Consider the following 19,144-nt stretch of genomic DNA (forward strand, 5'->3'; position numbering starts at 1 on the left):
TCTAACGGTCTGCTTTATGATGCTTGTGCAACACTCCGCGCAGATGAAATAGAAAGGAGAGGACTGGGAAAAGGAAAAAAGTTTCTCTGGAGTAAGTCTCAGGACAGTGTGCATACACAAAAAAAAACCCCTTGAAAATGGGTATCACTTTCTGCTTCACAACTGCTACAAGCGTCTTCTTTTTGTGGGTTAGCAACATTAAGACAAAAGGTAATCCACCCATTACAGGTTTGTGTGTGTTTAGCATGTGACCTAGTGATAACTCTACTTGACAACACAACTGCGATTAGTTTAAGACCCTCCTGGGTTACCCTTCACATTTGCCATTCAGGATAATTTCAAACAATAGGCATTCAGAGAGGGACAGATTCATTGACACCCCCTGCCCCCCAAAACCCCAACGAAACAATGTTGCTATAATTTTCCCACAATATTTAACATGCTGTTACAACTTAAATACAAATCAAAGGCTAAAGAGACTTACAAAACAATACAGCGCAGCTGCTCAAAATTCAAACTATAACTGATTTTCTTTAAAAGCGACAAAGATCTTATATTCACATATACTGTTGTTGCTTATATCTGTTTTAAATTTTATATGGTGGTTATGACACTATATTTTAAAGGGACTGTCTTGGATTTATTTTTTTAGTTGACTAAATCTGAAAAATAATTTCTGATAGCACCCTGTAAATAGTACATTGAGGTTTTTATTTTTATATTAATTTAGAAATTGATTTAATGAGGGATTTTTGTTCCCCTACAGGGGTTAATATATATTTTATAAAGGGTTTTTTTAAATGAGAGAAACTGAACTGACAACAACAGAATATTTTTAAATACACAAACTTTTTCCACTAATTTTTCAGCTATCCCCAGCCATCTTACTAAGTTTAACAATTTTATGATTCTTAAGTAAACTGTGCCCTTTTGATTTGTTTTTATTAAATTCTATAAGGCTATGTCTACACTAGAGAGATTACAGCGATGCAGCAGCACCGATGCAACTGCACCATTGTAAGATCTCCCATGTAACCATTCTATGCCAACGGGAGAGAGCTCTCCAATCGATGTAATTAATCCACCCCCAACGACTGGCGGTAGCTATGTTGCCGGGAGAAGGTTTCCTACTGACAACCGCCGGTGTGGACAGCGCTATGTCATTGGGACTTATGTCATGCAGGGGTGGGGGGTTTTCACACTTCTTAGCAACATAAATTATACTGACATAAGTGGTAGTGTTGACTAAATCTCTGAATGCAGATACAGGGAAGACCGTAAGCAACCTCATAACAGTATTTCCATTGCAATTAGTTGGTGTTAGTCTGGAGACACTGGAACACCCTAAACTAAACTCAAAGCCCAATTTGTGATAAAAATAAACTTAATTTTTCATTAAAGAAATGCTTCCCCAAAACGCTTTTTACTAAGGATCTTACAGTTCTTTTCAAACATTAAACCTAAAAAACATAGGATTATCTGAAACCATGAAACCATGACATTTATCTGAAACCATGAAATTTAAGATTTTTAAAATCCTATGACCATGAAATTTACCAAAATGGACTGTGAATTTGGTAGGTCCTTACTCATAAAAGTCTATGACTACTGACTTCATTACCGCTTTGAAGATGAACCTGTCTCACATTTTCCTGCAAGCACATTAATTATGGACAATTATATAGTGACCTCTAGTTAATGTTTATGCTAAATACAGTCTAGGCTTAGTCACTCACTGCATCTTAGCCCATAGAATGTTTTCCAAATGCTATAATTGCTAATAAGGTTACTGCCTTCAATGTACAACCAGGCCAAAATTTCATTTCTTATCTGTGTACTCCATGCAAACTGGAGAATGAAAAGAAACCTGAATGTAGAGTGTTAAACTAAGAAATTTAACGTACCGAAGTGCAAAAGAAATGTAATTCTGAAATAAAATATACGCCTGAGCATATTTTAGGGGAGTGAAGTATTGCTTTAAAACTATTTTACTTCTTTCCCTCCTGATATAGAACATGAAGGAGGTGGGAGGAAGGAAAGGAAAACGTTGTAATATCAGAGCTGCATATATGTTACCCTGCCTAGTATTGGCAGTGGAGAGCTTGATACACCCATAAAAGTAGTTCTAAAAAAATAGGCTTGTGGAAAAAGACAGCTGACCACTCTACTGAACAGAACATCCAGCTGCCACTCATCCTAAGAACTCCATGTTATTATGCAAATTACTTTGGAGTGGGCTATTGACACCACTTGTCAACAATAAAATACCATAAGGGAAACAAACAGGAGAAGAGGAAAAGGAGAAAAATAAGGCAGAGCCAGAAGGAAGACTATAAAAAAGTTAAATATTGTAATTTCAAAGCTCCACAAGAAATCATATCAAACATCAATAAATATGTGTCAGACTATTAGTGATCCTAATCAGTTTCACCTTGCAACGGATTTCACAAGTAAAGCATCTCAATACTTTAGCATGAGACAACTCTATTTACCAGTGCTGTCAGTGGAGGCTGGGTCACGAAGGGCTGTCCTTTGAACTATGCCCAAGACACTACCATGAAGTATTACAGCTATGACTAAGCATACAGTAACATGCATGTTCTGTACTACACCTACTTGTGCCTTACAGCCATGAAAAGTTAACAGTGTCACAGTTTGGCACAGATCTTGTATAGAGTGCTAAGTAGTCACAGTACTATTTCTGCAATTGCTATTGATAAGAAATTAAGGTCAAAGGAAGTCATATTTGGGAGTGAGGGGCAGGGAGAAAGAACAAGAGGTTCTGTAGAGGGAAACCATGTGCATTCAGATGACTATTGCAGGGGCCATAAGATGCCACTCTGGAGTCAGTTATATAGCTTATGTTTGCTGTTGGCAGTTTGAGTTCCAAGCTAGATGGATTCACACTCAGCTCTTGGCTGCTACCCTTGTACCAGTACATAAGTAATTTTTAATGGATGAGCAGAGCAACCAGACATCTTGTCCATCCCAAAACAGTCCCCACTTTTCTCCAAAAATTTGAAGGCTTAAAATGGAACACTTAAATTCAAGTTCATGTTCTCACCTCCTACACAATGGTTGTAATTAGGCCTCAAGTACCCAGCTTTTATCCACCGACCCCATTGTTCTCTATGCACTTGTATACGTATATGATGCCTCCTATATATGTTACCTATTTGCTGTATCATTTCTACCTACTGCACCTGAGGAAGTGAGCTGAGGCTCACGAAAGCTTATGCCTGCTGAAATTAAATTCGTTAGTCTTTAAAGTACCATAGAACTCTCGTTGTTTTTGCTGAACACAGACTAACACGGCTACCCCTCTGGAATGTTTAAGATGCTTCCTGTCTCAAAAAGCTACTTACAATCTAAACAGACATGACAAAGAATGGGAGAAAAAGCATTAGACTCATTTCACAAATGGGGAACTGAAGCACAGAGGGTATGTCTCCACTGTAGCTGGGAACTAGCCTCCCAGATAGATAAGACTCATGCTAGCATGCCAAAAATAGCAGTGTGGACATTGTGGCTGCAGCAGACTTGGGTTACTCACCCAAGCTCAGACCCAGAGGGTTGGATGGGCTTGAGAACCTGAGTTGTTGCCTCAGCCACAATACCCACATTGCTATTTTTAATGCACTAGCTTGAGCCCCGCTACTGAGAGTCTGTCTAACTGCACTGCCAGGCTCATTCCCAGCCACAATGTAGACATATCCAGATTAAGATTAAGTGACTTCTCCAATATCACACAGGAAATCTGTGGTAGAGCTATGAACTGAATCCAGATGTACCAAGATGGCCAATGCCTCTGCCACAAGACTGATCTTCCTCTCTGTGGTGACTTGTGTTTTAAAACATATAGAATTTTTGCTGAATGAATAAAAGGAAAGACTGCTGTTTGATCTAGTTCCTTCAGCATCACCACTTCTCAAAGGGACACTCACCTTTAGCGCTAATGTTTACATTTTTTTCCCAGAAGTTCATACCCTACTAAGAGAGTTCATGATTTTTAATCATTGTAATGTAAAATAACTGTTTTTATTTTAAACATTTCACCAGCACCATGTGTAATTCTCAACATTGGTATTGTACTAACACACAAGAAACAAAGCTAATATGGTTAATCTGTTTTTATTGTCCATGCTGAAGGGATGGTAAAAAAAACAATACAAAAGTGACAAAAACTAGATTACAAATTTTCATTTGTAATAATCTCTGTTGCAGCAGGTAAGGAATGTTTTTAAACCACTTATTTAAAAACTATAGTGCAGGGGTTCTCAATTTTTTTTCCCTGATGTACCCTTTGAAAATATTTCAGGCTGTGATGACCTTCTCCCTCTCTTCCCCCTGCATGCCATGTCACCTTTACTTCTGCATTGCTGCTGGGGACAGTGGTGCTTTCAGAGCTAGGCATCCGGCCTGCAGCTGCTGCTCTTCAGCCACCTAGCTCTGAAGGGCTCTGGCTGTCATCCTGCGCGGGGCGGTCGGCCAGAATCCCAGCATGCAAGGGGACTGACAGCTCACAACCTCCCCGCCCTAATAATCTTGCAATGCCCAGTTTGAGAACTCCTGCTGCAGTGTGTCCTTTTTAAAAAAAAAAAAAAAAGTGCCAGGAGCTGCCATACCTTCTGTATTGTGAGGACAGACATTCCAGCCCAGAGGGAAGGATGTTGCCTTTTGATTAAACAGCAGATGCTGCATTCCTGTAAAACTGGCTTATAAAAACAAAAATACCTATAAAATTCTGGATTACGTAGGCAGGGAAGAGAGAAAATGGTCTCTCTCTGTCTTTTGCTTACGAGTCATTGACAGAGATAAAACAACAAAAACAAGAATAGTACCTTCCTCACTCAAGACATTCATTAATTAAGATCTTCCTTATATAGTTAAGGCTTGGAAATAAAGGCCCCCAATTCTGATCTCACATCTGTTTTCCATCAATTTTACACTTGTGTAAATGACAGCAGAATCAGATCGATGATCCTTACATGGAATGTCTGGATGTAATGGAGAACTAAGTATATCAAAGATTTAATTTCAAGAGGCAATTTAACTTTTGAGAGCTATAAAATTATGACTGCCCAGTAATCTTCCAAATACCTAAAATTAATTACACACAATGTAATTTAGAATTAGTGGAGTTTAAAATTCCTCAGGACAGCCATCTGTCAGCCTGACCTGGCATCCCAGCAGGTGTGCTGCCTGCCAGGGGCCCATATCTATGTGTTATGGAGGGCTATTGAGGATCATCCAGCCATCTGACTACTGTTCCATGTTACTCATCCATGTGGGCACTAATGGTACTGCAAGGTATGACCCTGAGCAGATCAGAAGAGACTACAGGACTCTGGAGTAAGGGTGAAGGAGTTGGGGGCACAGGTGGTGTTGGTCTTCAATCCTTCCAGTTAAGAGTAGGGGCTCAGGCAGAGATGGATGCATCCTGGAAATGAATGCATGGCTGCACAGATGGTGTCGCCAGAAGGGCCTTCAGCTTCCTTGATCACTGGATGCTATTTTGGGAAGAAGTACTGCTGAGTGGAGATGAGGTCCACATATCAATGAAAGGGAAGAATATCTTTGGTTACAGACCAGCTAACCTAGTGAGGAGGGCTTTAAATAAGATTTGACGGAGGGAGAGGACAAAAGCCCACAGGTAAGTCAAAAATATGGAGACCTTGGAGAAGGGTTGGAATCTGGGGGAGCATGGGCAATTATAGCAGGGACAAAGGAGAGAAGAGAGAATACAGAGAGGCAATCAAATAATATCTTAGATGTCTGTATACTAATCCTGTTTATTCCCCATACTTCTTGGAAGAACTAGAAAAAGAAGTGAATAATCACAACTAAGACATAACTGGCATCACAGAGACTTGGTGGGATAATGCACACGACTAGAATATTGGTATAGTAGGTACAGCTTTCTCAGGAAGGACAGGCAAAGAAAAAAAAAGTGAGGAAGTGTTGCCTTGTATATCAAAGATGTACACACTTGCACTGAGGTTGAGATGGAAACAGACTTGTTGAAAGTCTCTGGGAAGGAGCAAAGTTCTACTATAGACCCCCTAGCCAAAAAGAAGAGGTGCAGGAGGCTAACAAAATCATCCAAAACACAGGACTTGATAGTGATGGGGGACTTCAGCTACCCAGCTGTTAGTTGAGAAGATAACACAGCAGGGCAGAGATTATCCAACAAATCCTTGGATTGAATTGGAGACAATTTTTTTTTTTTTTTTTTTTTTTAAACAGAAGGTGGAGAAAGCAACCAGAGGAGAGGCTGTTCTAAGGAGAGGCTGTTCTAGATTCGATTTTGACAAAGAGGGAGGAAATGGTTGAGAATTTGAAAGTGGGCAGCCTGGGTGAAAGCGATCATGATATGATCAAGTTCATGATTCTAAGGAATGGTAGGAGGGAAAACAGCACAATAAAGAATGGATTTCAAGAACGCAGTCTTTAGCAAACCCAGGAAGTTGGTAGGTAAGATCCCATGGGAAGCAAGTCTAAGGGGAAAAACAGTTCAAGAGAGTAGGTAGTTTTTCAAAGAGATATTAAGGGCTCAAGGGCAAATCTACGTAGGAAAGATAGGGAATGTGGCAAGAGAGTGCCATAGTTTAACCAGGAGATCTTCAAAAGAGTGTCCTACAAAAAAAGTGGAAACTAGGTCAAATTATAAAGGATGAATATAAACACCAGTATGCAGGGACAAAATTAGAAAGGCCAAGGCATAAAATGAGATTAAACTAGCTAGGGACATGAAGGCTAACAAGAAAACAGTCTACAAATACATTAGAAGCAAGAGAAAGACCAAGGACAGGGTAGGCCCATTACTCAATGAGGGAGAAAACACAATAACAGAAAATGTGGAAATGGCAGAAGTATCTTGTTTGTAGTAGTTTGAAGTAGTTTGTTAGTAGCAATTGGACATCTTAACATAATGAACACCAGTGAAAATGAGATAGGATCTGAGGCTAAAATAGGAAAAGAAGAAGTTAAAAATCACTTAGACAAGATAGAAGCCTGATGAAATACATTCTAGAACACTCAAGAAGCTGACTGAGGAGATATCTCAGCCATTAGCAATTATCTTTGGAAACTCATGGAAGATGGGAGAGATTCCAGAGGACTGGAAGAGGGGAAATACAATGCCAATTTATAAAAAGGGGAATAAGAACAACACGGGGAATTACAACCAGTCAGCTTAACGTCAGAACCTTGAAAGATATTGGAGCAAATAATGAACCAATAAGTTTGCAAACACTTAAAAGATAATAAGGTGCTAAGTAACAGTCAACATGGATTTGTCAAGAACAAATCATGTAAAACCAACCTAACAGCTTTCTTTGTGGATAGAGGGAAAGTGGTAGATGTGGTATATTTTGACTTTTCGTAAGGCTTTGATATTGTCTCACATGATCTTCTCATAAACAAACTAGGGAAATATAACCTAGATGGAGCTACTATAAGGTGGGTGCATAACTGCTGGGATGGTGGTCAAAGCATAAAGGGGCATACGAACGTTTAGCATATTTGGCATGTAAATATCTTGCAACGCCGGCTACAAAAGAGCAAGGAAGGGATATGGGAAGGCCTGTTCTCATTTTCAGGTGACAATGTAAATAAGAAGTGAGCAGCATTAGCTCCCGTAAATGTAAACAACTTGTTTATCTTAGCAATTGGCTGAACAAAAAATGGACTTGTAGGCACTAAAGTTTTACATTGTTTTGTTTTTTAATGCAGTTATGTAAAAAAACCCCTACATTTGTAAATTGCACTTCCACAGTAAAGAGATTGTACTACAGTACTTGTATAAGATGAATTGAAAAATACTATTTCTTTTGTTTATCTTCTTTACAAAATGAGCATTGTACAATTTTTATTCTGTATTGTAACTGAAATCAATGTATTTTAAAATGTAGAAAAACATCCAAATATATTTATAATAAATTTAAATTGGTATTTTATTATTAACAGCGTGATTAAAACTGCAATTAATTGCAATTTTGTTAATCGAGTTCATTTGTTTTGAGTTAATCACTTGAGTTAACTGCAGATAATTGACAGCCCTAGTTATTATAGATTTTGGTAGATTAACGAAGCTAAAAAGAAAGTTGCCTTATCTCCCACTATAGACTGCAAGCCGATCCTATTACAATCTGACTTCAAAATCCATTGTATTTGTGAGCCTCAGTGGCAAAGACTGTATCTCGTTACACGCTGTAGAGCTGTATGAAGACAACTAGCATATTCAAGAACTGATTCTTATTGATGCTGAGCACTTGTAACTCCCACTGAAAAGAGGGGAGCTAGGAGGTGCTCAAGATCTTGCTCTAATTAAAAGAAGTTTTCACTTACATTATAGGCCACAGGGTAGAATTTACAAACTTTACATAGCTCTGATTTGGATTGTCACAATGAAGGGAAAAGTGGCTAGCATAGAGCCAGACTGGGGGGAGGAGACAGGGATGGGAAGAACATATTTATCCTTTTAGACATTCACGTATTTGTAAAATTTTATTTTTTACTAAGTTTATTTCATGTTTTACTTGTTAAAATATAGTCGCTGCTTTTCACACCCCTATTTAGCACACACAAGCCTGCAGGGACAATTACAGGCTCTTTTTATTACATTTTCTCCAAAGCAAAAGTTTTTGATTAGTTTCTGCCTTGCATTTTCACTTTTACACTTGAGTCAGTATGAAACTGTATTTACAGCCTGATTATATTCTCAGTCCTAAACTGGTTGTCTTTCAAATGCAGAACCAAAAGATTCTTTATTCCAGTCACACATTTATATGACATTTCAACTTTTTGTTCTAAATATAAAAAGAACTAACATTAAAATAACTGTAGCAGGTTTCATTTGACAATTTTAGGAATTTTTGAATCCTTGCCGTAAGTCTCACATCAGCCATAATTCTCCATCTCAAAGGCTGTCATGCAATGACCATATTTGTCTACTTTCAAAAGCTAATACTTAAGGCCATGGACCTTATGCAATTGTTTAGCCTCCCAAATGCTGAATACATTTACGCCAGGATGCTACATTAATCTACATGTCACAAATCCACAAAAATTCCCATGTTGCTGTCACCTTCCAGCTCCTTAGTATAGACAGTTACCGTTTTCTGTACAACAGCCACCTTCCTTTCTGGCACAACTCCTAAATGTCCTACTCTCACACAGGGTAGGAGCTTCACATGGTAGCCACCTCCCCATGGTTTGCAACTCCTAAACTACTCCACTTGTGTGTGGTTTATGAGCCTTAGATGGCAGTTGCTTACTCTTAGAAGCCTTCTCCTATCTAGCCTCAAGATAGTGTTTCAAATCCTTCTATCTCTGCCTATCCCCACACTTACCCAGCTTCAGTTCCATGCAAGATGTGTGGTCAGCTGCCATGCACAGTGCCCAAGTATCTCAGGAGTCCACAAAAGCTCTTGATGAATTCCTATGGCGTTTGAGATTATACATACATACACATGTTTTCAGAATTATTTCAGTAAAACTATAGGTCTCTTTTAAATATGAACACAGTTCAGCTCTACTGCATAAATCAGGAAGTGTCCTATGTAATTTAGGTCTAATATGCCTTGTAAGATAATAAGCCATTCTAATAGCTGACTTAAAAAGTAATGATTTTGCCAGAAGCCTATGCAACCATTCAAATAGCTAAGTCATAATTTTAAATGATAATGGCCTGCACTAGAGGAAATATTTTACAGCTAAGCCTTCAGCTTGCTTAATAAGTTGATCAATAAAAGTCATCAAGACTTTACATGAAGGAATTTCATCAGAAAGATCTGTATGTGATCTTACTGAACACTGATACATCTATTAAATACTGTTTTCAAACACTCAGGCAACAGAGCTACACAGACAATACTAGTAATGCAGGAAACATCAGTCCCACAAGGCTGTTTTTGCTAATTTACCTATTAACTGTATTTCCACACCCTCAGTACACCAGTACGGATCTTGTGAGCTGCAGGCTTCCCCTCAGCTGGTTGTCAACAAGCCAACCAGTCACTGTCAATGAACTTTTTCATAAATGCTACATCCATTCTATTTTCCTTAGCGGACACTTTTATATTACAAGACACTGTATGAAAACTTTAGTGTAAGATTAAATTGAACTACTGTAATATGTAACCCACAAATTCCACTCACAGTTAGAGCTTTAGAAGTGAATATGAGCCCTCTTCTATAGGGCAAGTAATTCCACAATAATGAAAGGCACCGAGTCAATTAACTAAGTTTTGTTTCTCAACCACAGAACATCAATTGTGAATCGATGCCATTCCAAGCAAAGGTAAAATAGCAGCCAACAACAGGGAGAAAAGGAGAAAGAAAAGGCTGTAAGTTGTAACTTATTCTCTTTTCATCTGCAGGCACAGAAACATTTTCTTCCCCAGTAGGCTTGCTTTCAAACAGCAACATAAGAACTGCAGTACCAGAACAGACAAGTGATACATCTAGTTCAATATTCAGTTTCTGGCCATGTTCAGTATCAGATGCTTCAGAGTAAAGTACATGAAACCATATAGTGAATAGTTATGGAACCTGCCCAATAAAACAAGCTTCTGCCTAACCTCACACAACAAGTGGTCATGGTTTATGTCCTGAATCATGAGGTTGATATGCTTTCTAAAAAAAAAGTCATTCTACTTACTGTAATTGTGTATGTTCCCATCATCAATATAAATGGATAATCCTTTTATGATAATCTTATGGCAATGAGTTCTACAACAGAGTACTTATGCATTGTGTTGCCTTTCTACTACTTTACTGAATGACCTCTTGTTCTTATATTACAAGAGAACCCATAAGAGATCATATTTTGCCTTTTCTACACCATTTTTTTAAAAAACGAATAACTCATTTCCTCTCTAAACAGTTCTTATTTTTCCATCTTCATGGATGTGTCTCTAATCATTTTGGCATCCCAACTCTAGACAACAACAGTTTCTGCTCTGTTTTTCAGACAGGCTGACTAGAACTGAAGATTTTATTGTTTTAGGTGAGGGTGTACCGCTATTTTTTTTTTTTTTTTTTAAATACTATGGCATTATATTCACACAACCAGTTTTAAACATGGAGCAGATGTTTTCACTGAACTTCTCAGGTCCTTTCCCCTGAGTATTGCAATTAGTTTATAACCCAGTGCATTACTTTGCATTTGTCAACATAAAATTTAATCTGCCATCATGCTTCCTTGTTCATCTAGCTTTGTTAGGTCCCTCTGGAGTTCCTCAATTTTCTCTAGTCTTGACTAGCCTAAATAACTTCCTCGCATCTGCAAATTTTGCCATCACACTATTCAGCTGTTTTCCAGGTAATTCATAAATGTAAAATTCCAGTTCTAATAGTGTCTTGGGGCACTCCTATGTCAATTTTCAATATGGCAAAAAGTTGACCATTTATTCCTACTCTCTCATCTCTTGGCTGGTTTTTAAATCTATGACAGTGGTTACTTCTCTCTCCTTGACTACACAGTTTCCTAAGGGACATTGCCAAAAGCTTTTTTAAATTCAAATAAAATTATATCAGCTAGCTTTCCTTTATCTGCTATTCTGCGGACATTCTCAAAATATCTATCAGATAAGAGAGACTTAATTTTCCGTCTATTAATGTATTCTTATAATATTTTCAATTAATACATGATACCTTATACTGAAGATAGGCTTTTTTGTTTTTAATTCCCAGGACCACTCCCATTACCTTTTAAAGCCAGTAAAATCTTTGCAATCCTTTAGCTGTGTAATTAAAAATCAATTACTATGCTAGAGATTGCATATTTTTGTTAGCAGTTCAGCCACTACAAGCTTATATCCTTCAGAACTCTTGGGTGCACGCTACTTAGTCCTCAGGACCCAAAGATCATTACTTTCCAGGATCGTGTCTTTTGGTACATCAATCTCTGACCCTGTCTCATCTTTGATACCTGAAAAGAGAAGGTCTGGGGTAGACCCCATCTCCATCTCTTCTGGAACAGAGACAAGAAAGTCTTAACTTTATTTAAAAAAACAATTAGTCCCAACACATGAAAAAAGTTGAAGAGCTCAGCATACTGGGTTATCTGATGTTTCACCCCAAACTTTCATTAAATCAGCCACTCATTCAAATCTAAAAATGAAAAGTTCACCCTGCTCTAGAACAGCTACGCTGTTTGCTGAGCACCATGGAAATTAGCTCTGCTTTCTCAATACCCTGTCAAGTTCCCCTAGATAAGATTTATCTCCTAAGGGATATTACTCATTGGTTAGCAGTAGCCATGATGATCCAAGCGCTATGTCCCCATGGGTCTCAAAGTAGAGCCTATTAAGAATTTCTGTTGGCAAGGGTAGTAGTCCATAATAAGAACATAAGAACAGCCATACTGGGTCAGACCAATGGTCCATCTAGCCCAGTATCCTGTCTTTCAACAGTGGCCAATGCCAGGTGCTTCAGAAGAAATGAACAGAACAGATAATCATCAAGTGATTCATCCCATCACCCATTCCCAGCTTCTGGCAAACAGAAGCCAGGGACACTTCAGAGCATGGTTTTGCATCCCCTCTCAAATTTCTCTGTAGGGGCTGCCACATCTGCTTGAGAAGAACTTGGGGGAAAACAGTGTCAGAAGAATCCTATAAAGGCACTAAAACATTCTTCATTATAATTGGTTGGGCTGCTGCCTATCAAGTGAGCAAAGGAGAGATAACCCATGAGTTCCAAACAGGTATACTGACGATGCAAAAAGTTTCAAAGTTGAATAAGATGCCAGCTGATTCCATATTCACCTTTCTGAAAATCCTTAGACAGTGAAAATTGTGTAAATTCTTTACACACCCAAGTTTCCTCAGCAACAACTATGGTGACATTTTGGACCTTAAAAAAAACACAAATCATGATTTATGTTTTATTAAGGCCTGTCTAAAAACAGCATTAGATAGTTCAGGGTCCCCATTAGGGACACTTGTAACTGAACATTTTTACCTAATATTACTATAGCTGAAAGATATTTTTTGTTCTTATTTATATACATTTATTTGTTCTTTGTTTATATACAAGGAATTATCAAATGTACAAAGTAGTCAGTAGCACATTTTCCCCTGGAAGGTCCCTTGTTTGAAGGTCTGTCATTCAATAAAAGGGGAGAGATTTTTAAAATAGTACCATGACTATAAAACCACAAATTGGGAATGGAACTAAAGAACACACATATTATCTGAAAATACTTTTAATGCTTAATAAAGGGACATGATAAAAAATACAACGTTCTTTGTGATGCTGGTTTCTATTGGACAGATTTAGTAAGTGCTGTAATTTACAACCACCATTTTTTGCTCAGCACTTTGTGCTAGACCAATATGCAATTAACTGAGGGTTTATCAGTTACACACAATTACAGTTATCCTCTCTAATTTAACTCCTTTTCCCTAACAGACCAAAAGTAATCAATTTTCTAGCCTTTTTATTTTTTAAACTCAGTCTTTTAAAATATTATGTTTTCTAAACAAAAACCACCACAAAAAAGTCTGTAATCAAGATTTAGAAGCTTCAGGAAGTGCAATCTATTTATGGGTTATTCAAAAACTTAGTTCTTACAGACATCCCAGTTGTTATGTAGATCTTATCTTTTCACTCTTATCAAAATGAATTCACAGCCTCCCCCCTCCCCCCATGCCAACCACAAACAAACTTCTGACTAATTCTTGCAGTGCACTGTAAAATTTTATGCTGGTGAGGAAACATGAGCTCTGACCTTTTGCAACAGAGTACACAGACAGCTCCATAAGATAAAACTAGGCTTGGTCTACACTAGGAACTTATCTTGGTATAACTATGTCGCTCAGGTGTGTGGATTTTCAAGTTACCTAGTTATATCAACCTAACCCCCCAGTGTAGATGGTGTTATGTCATCAGAAGGGTTTCTCCCGTTAACATAGCTACCGCCACTCAGGGAAGTGGAGTACCTACACTGATGGGAGAAGCTCTCCTGTCAGCATAGGTAGCATACTCAGTAAGTACTGCAGCTGTGCCACTGCAGCACCGTTAGTGTAGACAAGCCCTAAGTGTACTACTAAATACAGTAGACATGAAAATACCTATTTATTTACATTGTACCCCTGGAGGATTACATCTTCTTGGGAGTGAAGATGGAAGGAGCTAGATTTAAAATAAGATCATTTACAGGAGGTCAGGGCTGGAAGACAAACTTCTAAGGATTATAGCAAAACATTTTTATGAAAGCAGCTTTAGAGAAGTTATTCTTGGTGGCCTTTCCAGACAGCATTACTGAACAGATATACATATAATATAGCTTCCTACTTTACAAGGAAGGAAGAACACACACAAAACAAAACTAAAAGCCTGGAGCTAGTATTGTAGCATAACCAGTTTAGAGGTTATTCTGTAGATCTTGAAGTTGATCTACTGTACATGAGCAGATTACTGACACTAGTAGCACAGCAGTAATAACGACTACTCAATACAGTAACAGGCTGGATTTCTCTGTCCATGTAAGGTCTTTCCTGGATTAAGGAAGGCTAGCAGGGGAAATAAGTGTCTTCTGGGTGTAAAACTTGTTCAGAAACACAGAGTCAGATTCATTTCATATAAGGCTTTCAAATCATTTTACTAGCATTCATTAATTTTCACCCTCTCTAACGAAGTAGGCAAATATTAGATCCATTCTGCAGATGGGGAAAAACTGAAGAGATGTTAAAGCCCAAGTTTTAAATAAAGCCATTAATTCTAAGTACCCAACTTGAGATACCTAAAGCCTGATTTTCAGAAGTAATGAGCAATTTCTCAACATCAGTTATGTCAATTGAAACTGAGCCTCTCCGAAAATTAGGCCGTGTGTGTCTCAGGCAGGTTACTCCAAGTAAATGAGGTACGCAAAGTTAGTGGACAGTTCTCAACATTGTGGTTTAAGTTCAAAGATCATACAGAAGTCAGAGGCAGAACTGGAAGTCAGAGGCAGAGCTGGAATAGAACTCAGGAGTTCCAACTTCTCTAACTATTAAACAACATTTCTAACTATAAAGTTTTGCTTTACAAATGTATAATATCATTAAAATATTAGTCATTGAACACCCAGTCATATGTAAATAAAGCCATAAAGCAACCAGAAAAGTTAACATGCTGGATTGTTTAATGTTTAAAATAAAATAAAAATAAAAAAGGGAGTCAAACCTGACAAAATAATCAACTGTAGAGTTTGGGATGTAGGGGAAAGATAAGTGGGGAGAAAGCTTCCTTTAATATGGAATACAAGGATCCCAAGAGTTATTAGTAACTGAATTATAAATTGCCTTGTTCATGTTCAACCTCCCTTCATGGTCCTCTATCCCAAGCTAGGACACCTTATACATTGAATTTTAGTTACTGCCTGAAATCTTCTACCTAAACTTGAACACAACAGTGAGGAATTTTCCATAGAATCATGGGCATGGCCACAAAGAGTGTGTGTTGGGAGGAGGTAGGGACACTGCAGATGTTTTGATATAAATCTGCTAGATACAGATATGTTCTCTCATCCCTCAGGCCACAGGCAAATTTCTCTGACACTCTGATACCCTTTTCAGTTATGCAGGATTGTATTTATCCCTAAAGTAATCTTTCACAGACTGTGGAAATTGGGAAATGGAAAATACTACATCAGATGCTTGCCTGGTTACTTGGCCACGGTACCAGATTTTCTGACATTTGTAGATGGAGGGATGTATAATGCAGAACTTTAATAAGATTGGCCAGTGTCATAGGTATAGACAAGGATGACTCATAAAAAAAACACAATGAATATGAACTATTGTGTTCCACACCCACAACCTCCCTCCAACTTTGCTCCAATTATATGGTTTTGAGTTCTATATTTAGGTCTTCAGTCTATTTATTTAGAAGTGGGAGGAATGCTAGTTTTCCCTCCACAGGGGGATACACACCTTGTAATCCAAATATAAAAGTTTGGCAGATTTGAACTTTGCCCATTGCTTAGCGAGCTGACTCAGTTCTGGAAAGGGAAAGCACTTTCTCCATGTGACTGGTTCCCCCCTCCACACACAACAGGTATTTTAACTACACGCTCCTTACCCACTACCATTGGCTTTACATCAATAGTGTAGACAACTTTCAAGACAGAATTAGTTGGTCTTGTGGCTACAGCACAGAATTGGAGTCAGAAGCTAAATGATATGGGTTCTATACCTAGCTCTGCCAGACTTCCTATTTGACTGGGCAAACCACAAAAGCCATGAGCTATCTCCTACTGGCTTCAGTGGAAGTTTGCATAGGGTCTCCTTAATCTCCTCTTGCCTCACTTTTCCACATGCTACTTGAGATTTGAGAAGTTTGCTTGACATCTGCTAGCCCAAAGACTAAGTCTACCGGCCAGGATGAATTATCATGCCACTGCATTCCAAAAACCTCTGCCATTTTAAGAAATAAAATAGTTATGCAATAGTTATTTAATAGTTAATAGTTTAATAGTTATTTAATAGTTTATGCAATTACTAATTACATAAACAAATAGTTTATAAACTAATAACTATTAAAGTAAACTATTATAAACTAATAGTTTAAATTAAAACTTTAAATTAAGTTATACATTAATAGTTATATTTAAATTTTATTTTTATTGTATTTAATATTAATAATTAATTAGAAACAGAGTTGGAAGGGACCTCAGGAGGTCATCTAGTCCAACCCCTGCTCAGAGCAGGACTAACCTCAGCTAAATAATCCCAGCGAGGGTTTATATAATTATAATTATAAATTAATAAATTAAGATATAAATGAAACTATTATAAACTAATAGTTTATAAACTAATAAGTATGTAATAGTTATTTAAGGAATAAAAGAAGTTATACAATAGTTAACATTGTTGTCCAACTTTTTAAGTATGTTTTTTTAAATGTAAAGTACTACAATTCTCACTTTTGTTATTCTTTCCTTCCTTTCCTAGTTTCAGTCTACTTCCTAATCTCCCTTTTTGTTCTTTTTTTTTTTTTTTTTTTTAAACAATGTCATCTCTTTTGCTATATTGTTTTCAGTGCATTTTTACTGTTCTCTCTCTACATTTCAGTCTCCTTTCTTTCACCCCACTTTGTTTTGTTTCTCCTCAGACCAAGAAAGAAATAAGCTAGTCACTCTCCCCCTCCCTTTCAAAACACTTCCAGAACCTTTGACATTTAGAGGTTAATGAGTTTGCAGTCTCTCGGCCATTTTCTACATAAGTTGATCCCTGCCTTCAACTGTCATATCCGTGCTAAGCATTCCTAATGCACCTAATACCCTCAATATCTAGGCACCTACTAGAGCTATTGATCTCTCCAACATGACTGCATGTCCTTTCCCTTGCTGACCAGACACAAGCACAGTTAGGTGAAAAAGTATGAGCAAATTTCCTTCTCCTGAAAATCAGAGACTTTGCCCTGCTCTGAAACCAGCTGTCATATCTAAAACAACCAACACAGGAACAGAGAACTGAAGAAATGAAAAGGTAACTAACAGCACTGTGGTTTGAAATATTAGTTAAGGAGTGGTGTTGAGCAAATATTCACTCCAGAATCACCTGTAAATCTTAAGAGTACCTTACTGAATTGGGTACACATTATTAGCCTCATTTTATAGATAGGGGTAACTATACTGGACAATTTAAGAAATGTGCTCAAGATCACATGTCAGAACCAAAACCTCCCAGTTGCTAGGTCCATATCTAATGTACTAGACCAGTGCTTCTTACTTTAAAAGTCTTACCTGGCATCTCCTTTTGAAAGATTGGTGTTTAGAGGGTGAAGAATAACCTTGTTTGTGTCCACATCTACCACACATTTTGTATGCAGATCAAGCTCTATAAAGAAATAAAAGAAGTGTCAAATGTTATTCTTAAAGCACCAGATTTCATGTACCATCACTTCCTCTAACCACCAAGCTCATTTATAGCATTCTGAAAGCTACCCATTAACCACATACTCAAAACAGATCTATTGTCAAACTTCAGTGCCAGAGATATTCTATTAAATTTAGTCTGATTTAAAAGCATTTATTCTTTTAAAAATGAAAGTAGTGTCTAAGTCTTGCTGAAGTAGGGTGACCAGACATCCCGATATTATCAAGAACATCCCAATATAAAATGCTTTGTCTTATATAGGCAAAACAGATAAACAAACAAACCACACACACACACCCTATGTTGAAGGCAGCAGGAGACTTCTTTTAGGGAAGTATCCATCAGCATGGTACCACTTTGGCAGTTCTCCTTGCTACTGTCACAGTACCCCCACACCTACTCAGGGGGCAGGCTGGTCCGAATATGAGGCAAGTTCCCAGTAACGTACTCATCCACTGGTGTGACACAGAAATACCATGCCAGCTGCCAGAATGGAGACACCAGCAGATTCAATACCAACAAGGAACACTTTATGTAATAATTGTGTGTACATATATTAGAGAGAGAGGTGCACATGGAGAGAAGAGGGGTGACATCCCCAGGTAATAGACTAAATGGTGTGGGTAGTAAAGCTGTTACGAGAGTGTGGGAATACTCTCCACTTGCAGTACTGAAAATGGTTTTTAGTACAAGTGAAACAAGCTTGAGGTGCCCACTTACCAACAGATGGAGTTGATAGGGTGAAATAGGTGCAATATTATAACACTACATCTAGAAAACCCATTTTTACAACAATGCCCAAAATGAGTTAATAATATTATTTCTCTATTCATGACAGATACTAGTTTTATTGCTTACATAAATTCTGAAAGATGCTCAGATATAGTAGAACTTCAGAGTTATGAACAGCTCAGGAATGGAGGTTGTTTAACTCTGAAATGTTCGTAACTCTGAACAAAATGTTATGGTTGTTCTTTCAAAAGTTTACAACTGAACATTAACTTAACACAACTTTGAAACACTCCAATGAAGAAGCAAAATGCTGCTTTTCCTTTTTTTAAGTAGTTTACATTTAACACAGTACTGTACTTTATTTGCTTTTTTCCTTTTCTCTCTGCGGCTGCCTGATTGTGTACTTCTGGTTCCATATGAGGTGTATGGTTGACAGGTCCGTTCATAACTCTGAGGTTCTACTTTACTATAATTATAAAGGCTGAATAAGAACCTGAATAGAGTATCCTCCTTACCTTTATATGCTAAAAAATCCTTAGCTG

At 37.7% G+C, this 19,144-nt stretch overlaps 1 protein-coding gene across 1 annotated transcript in view; it reads right to left on the minus strand.

The window, feature by feature from the left end:
• Positions 1–19,144, minus strand: part of KIF13B (kinesin family member 13B) — a 239,215-nt gene that overhangs the window by 191,100 nt on the left and 28,971 nt on the right. Inside the window, exon 4 of the mRNA XM_067556161.1 lies at positions 17,738–17,831. Within this exon, the coding sequence (XP_067412262.1) occupies positions 17,738–17,831 (94 nt within the window). The remainder of the gene's footprint in view (positions 1–17,737; positions 17,832–19,144) is intronic.

This window comes from Emydura macquarii, unplaced genomic scaffold (assembly GCF_026122565.2).
Source record: "Emydura macquarii macquarii isolate MOO-44397 ecotype Brisbane River unplaced genomic scaffold, CSIRO-AGI_Emac_v2 contig_1676, whole genome shotgun sequence".
NCBI lineage: Eukaryota > Metazoa > Chordata > Testudines > Chelidae > Emydura > Emydura macquarii.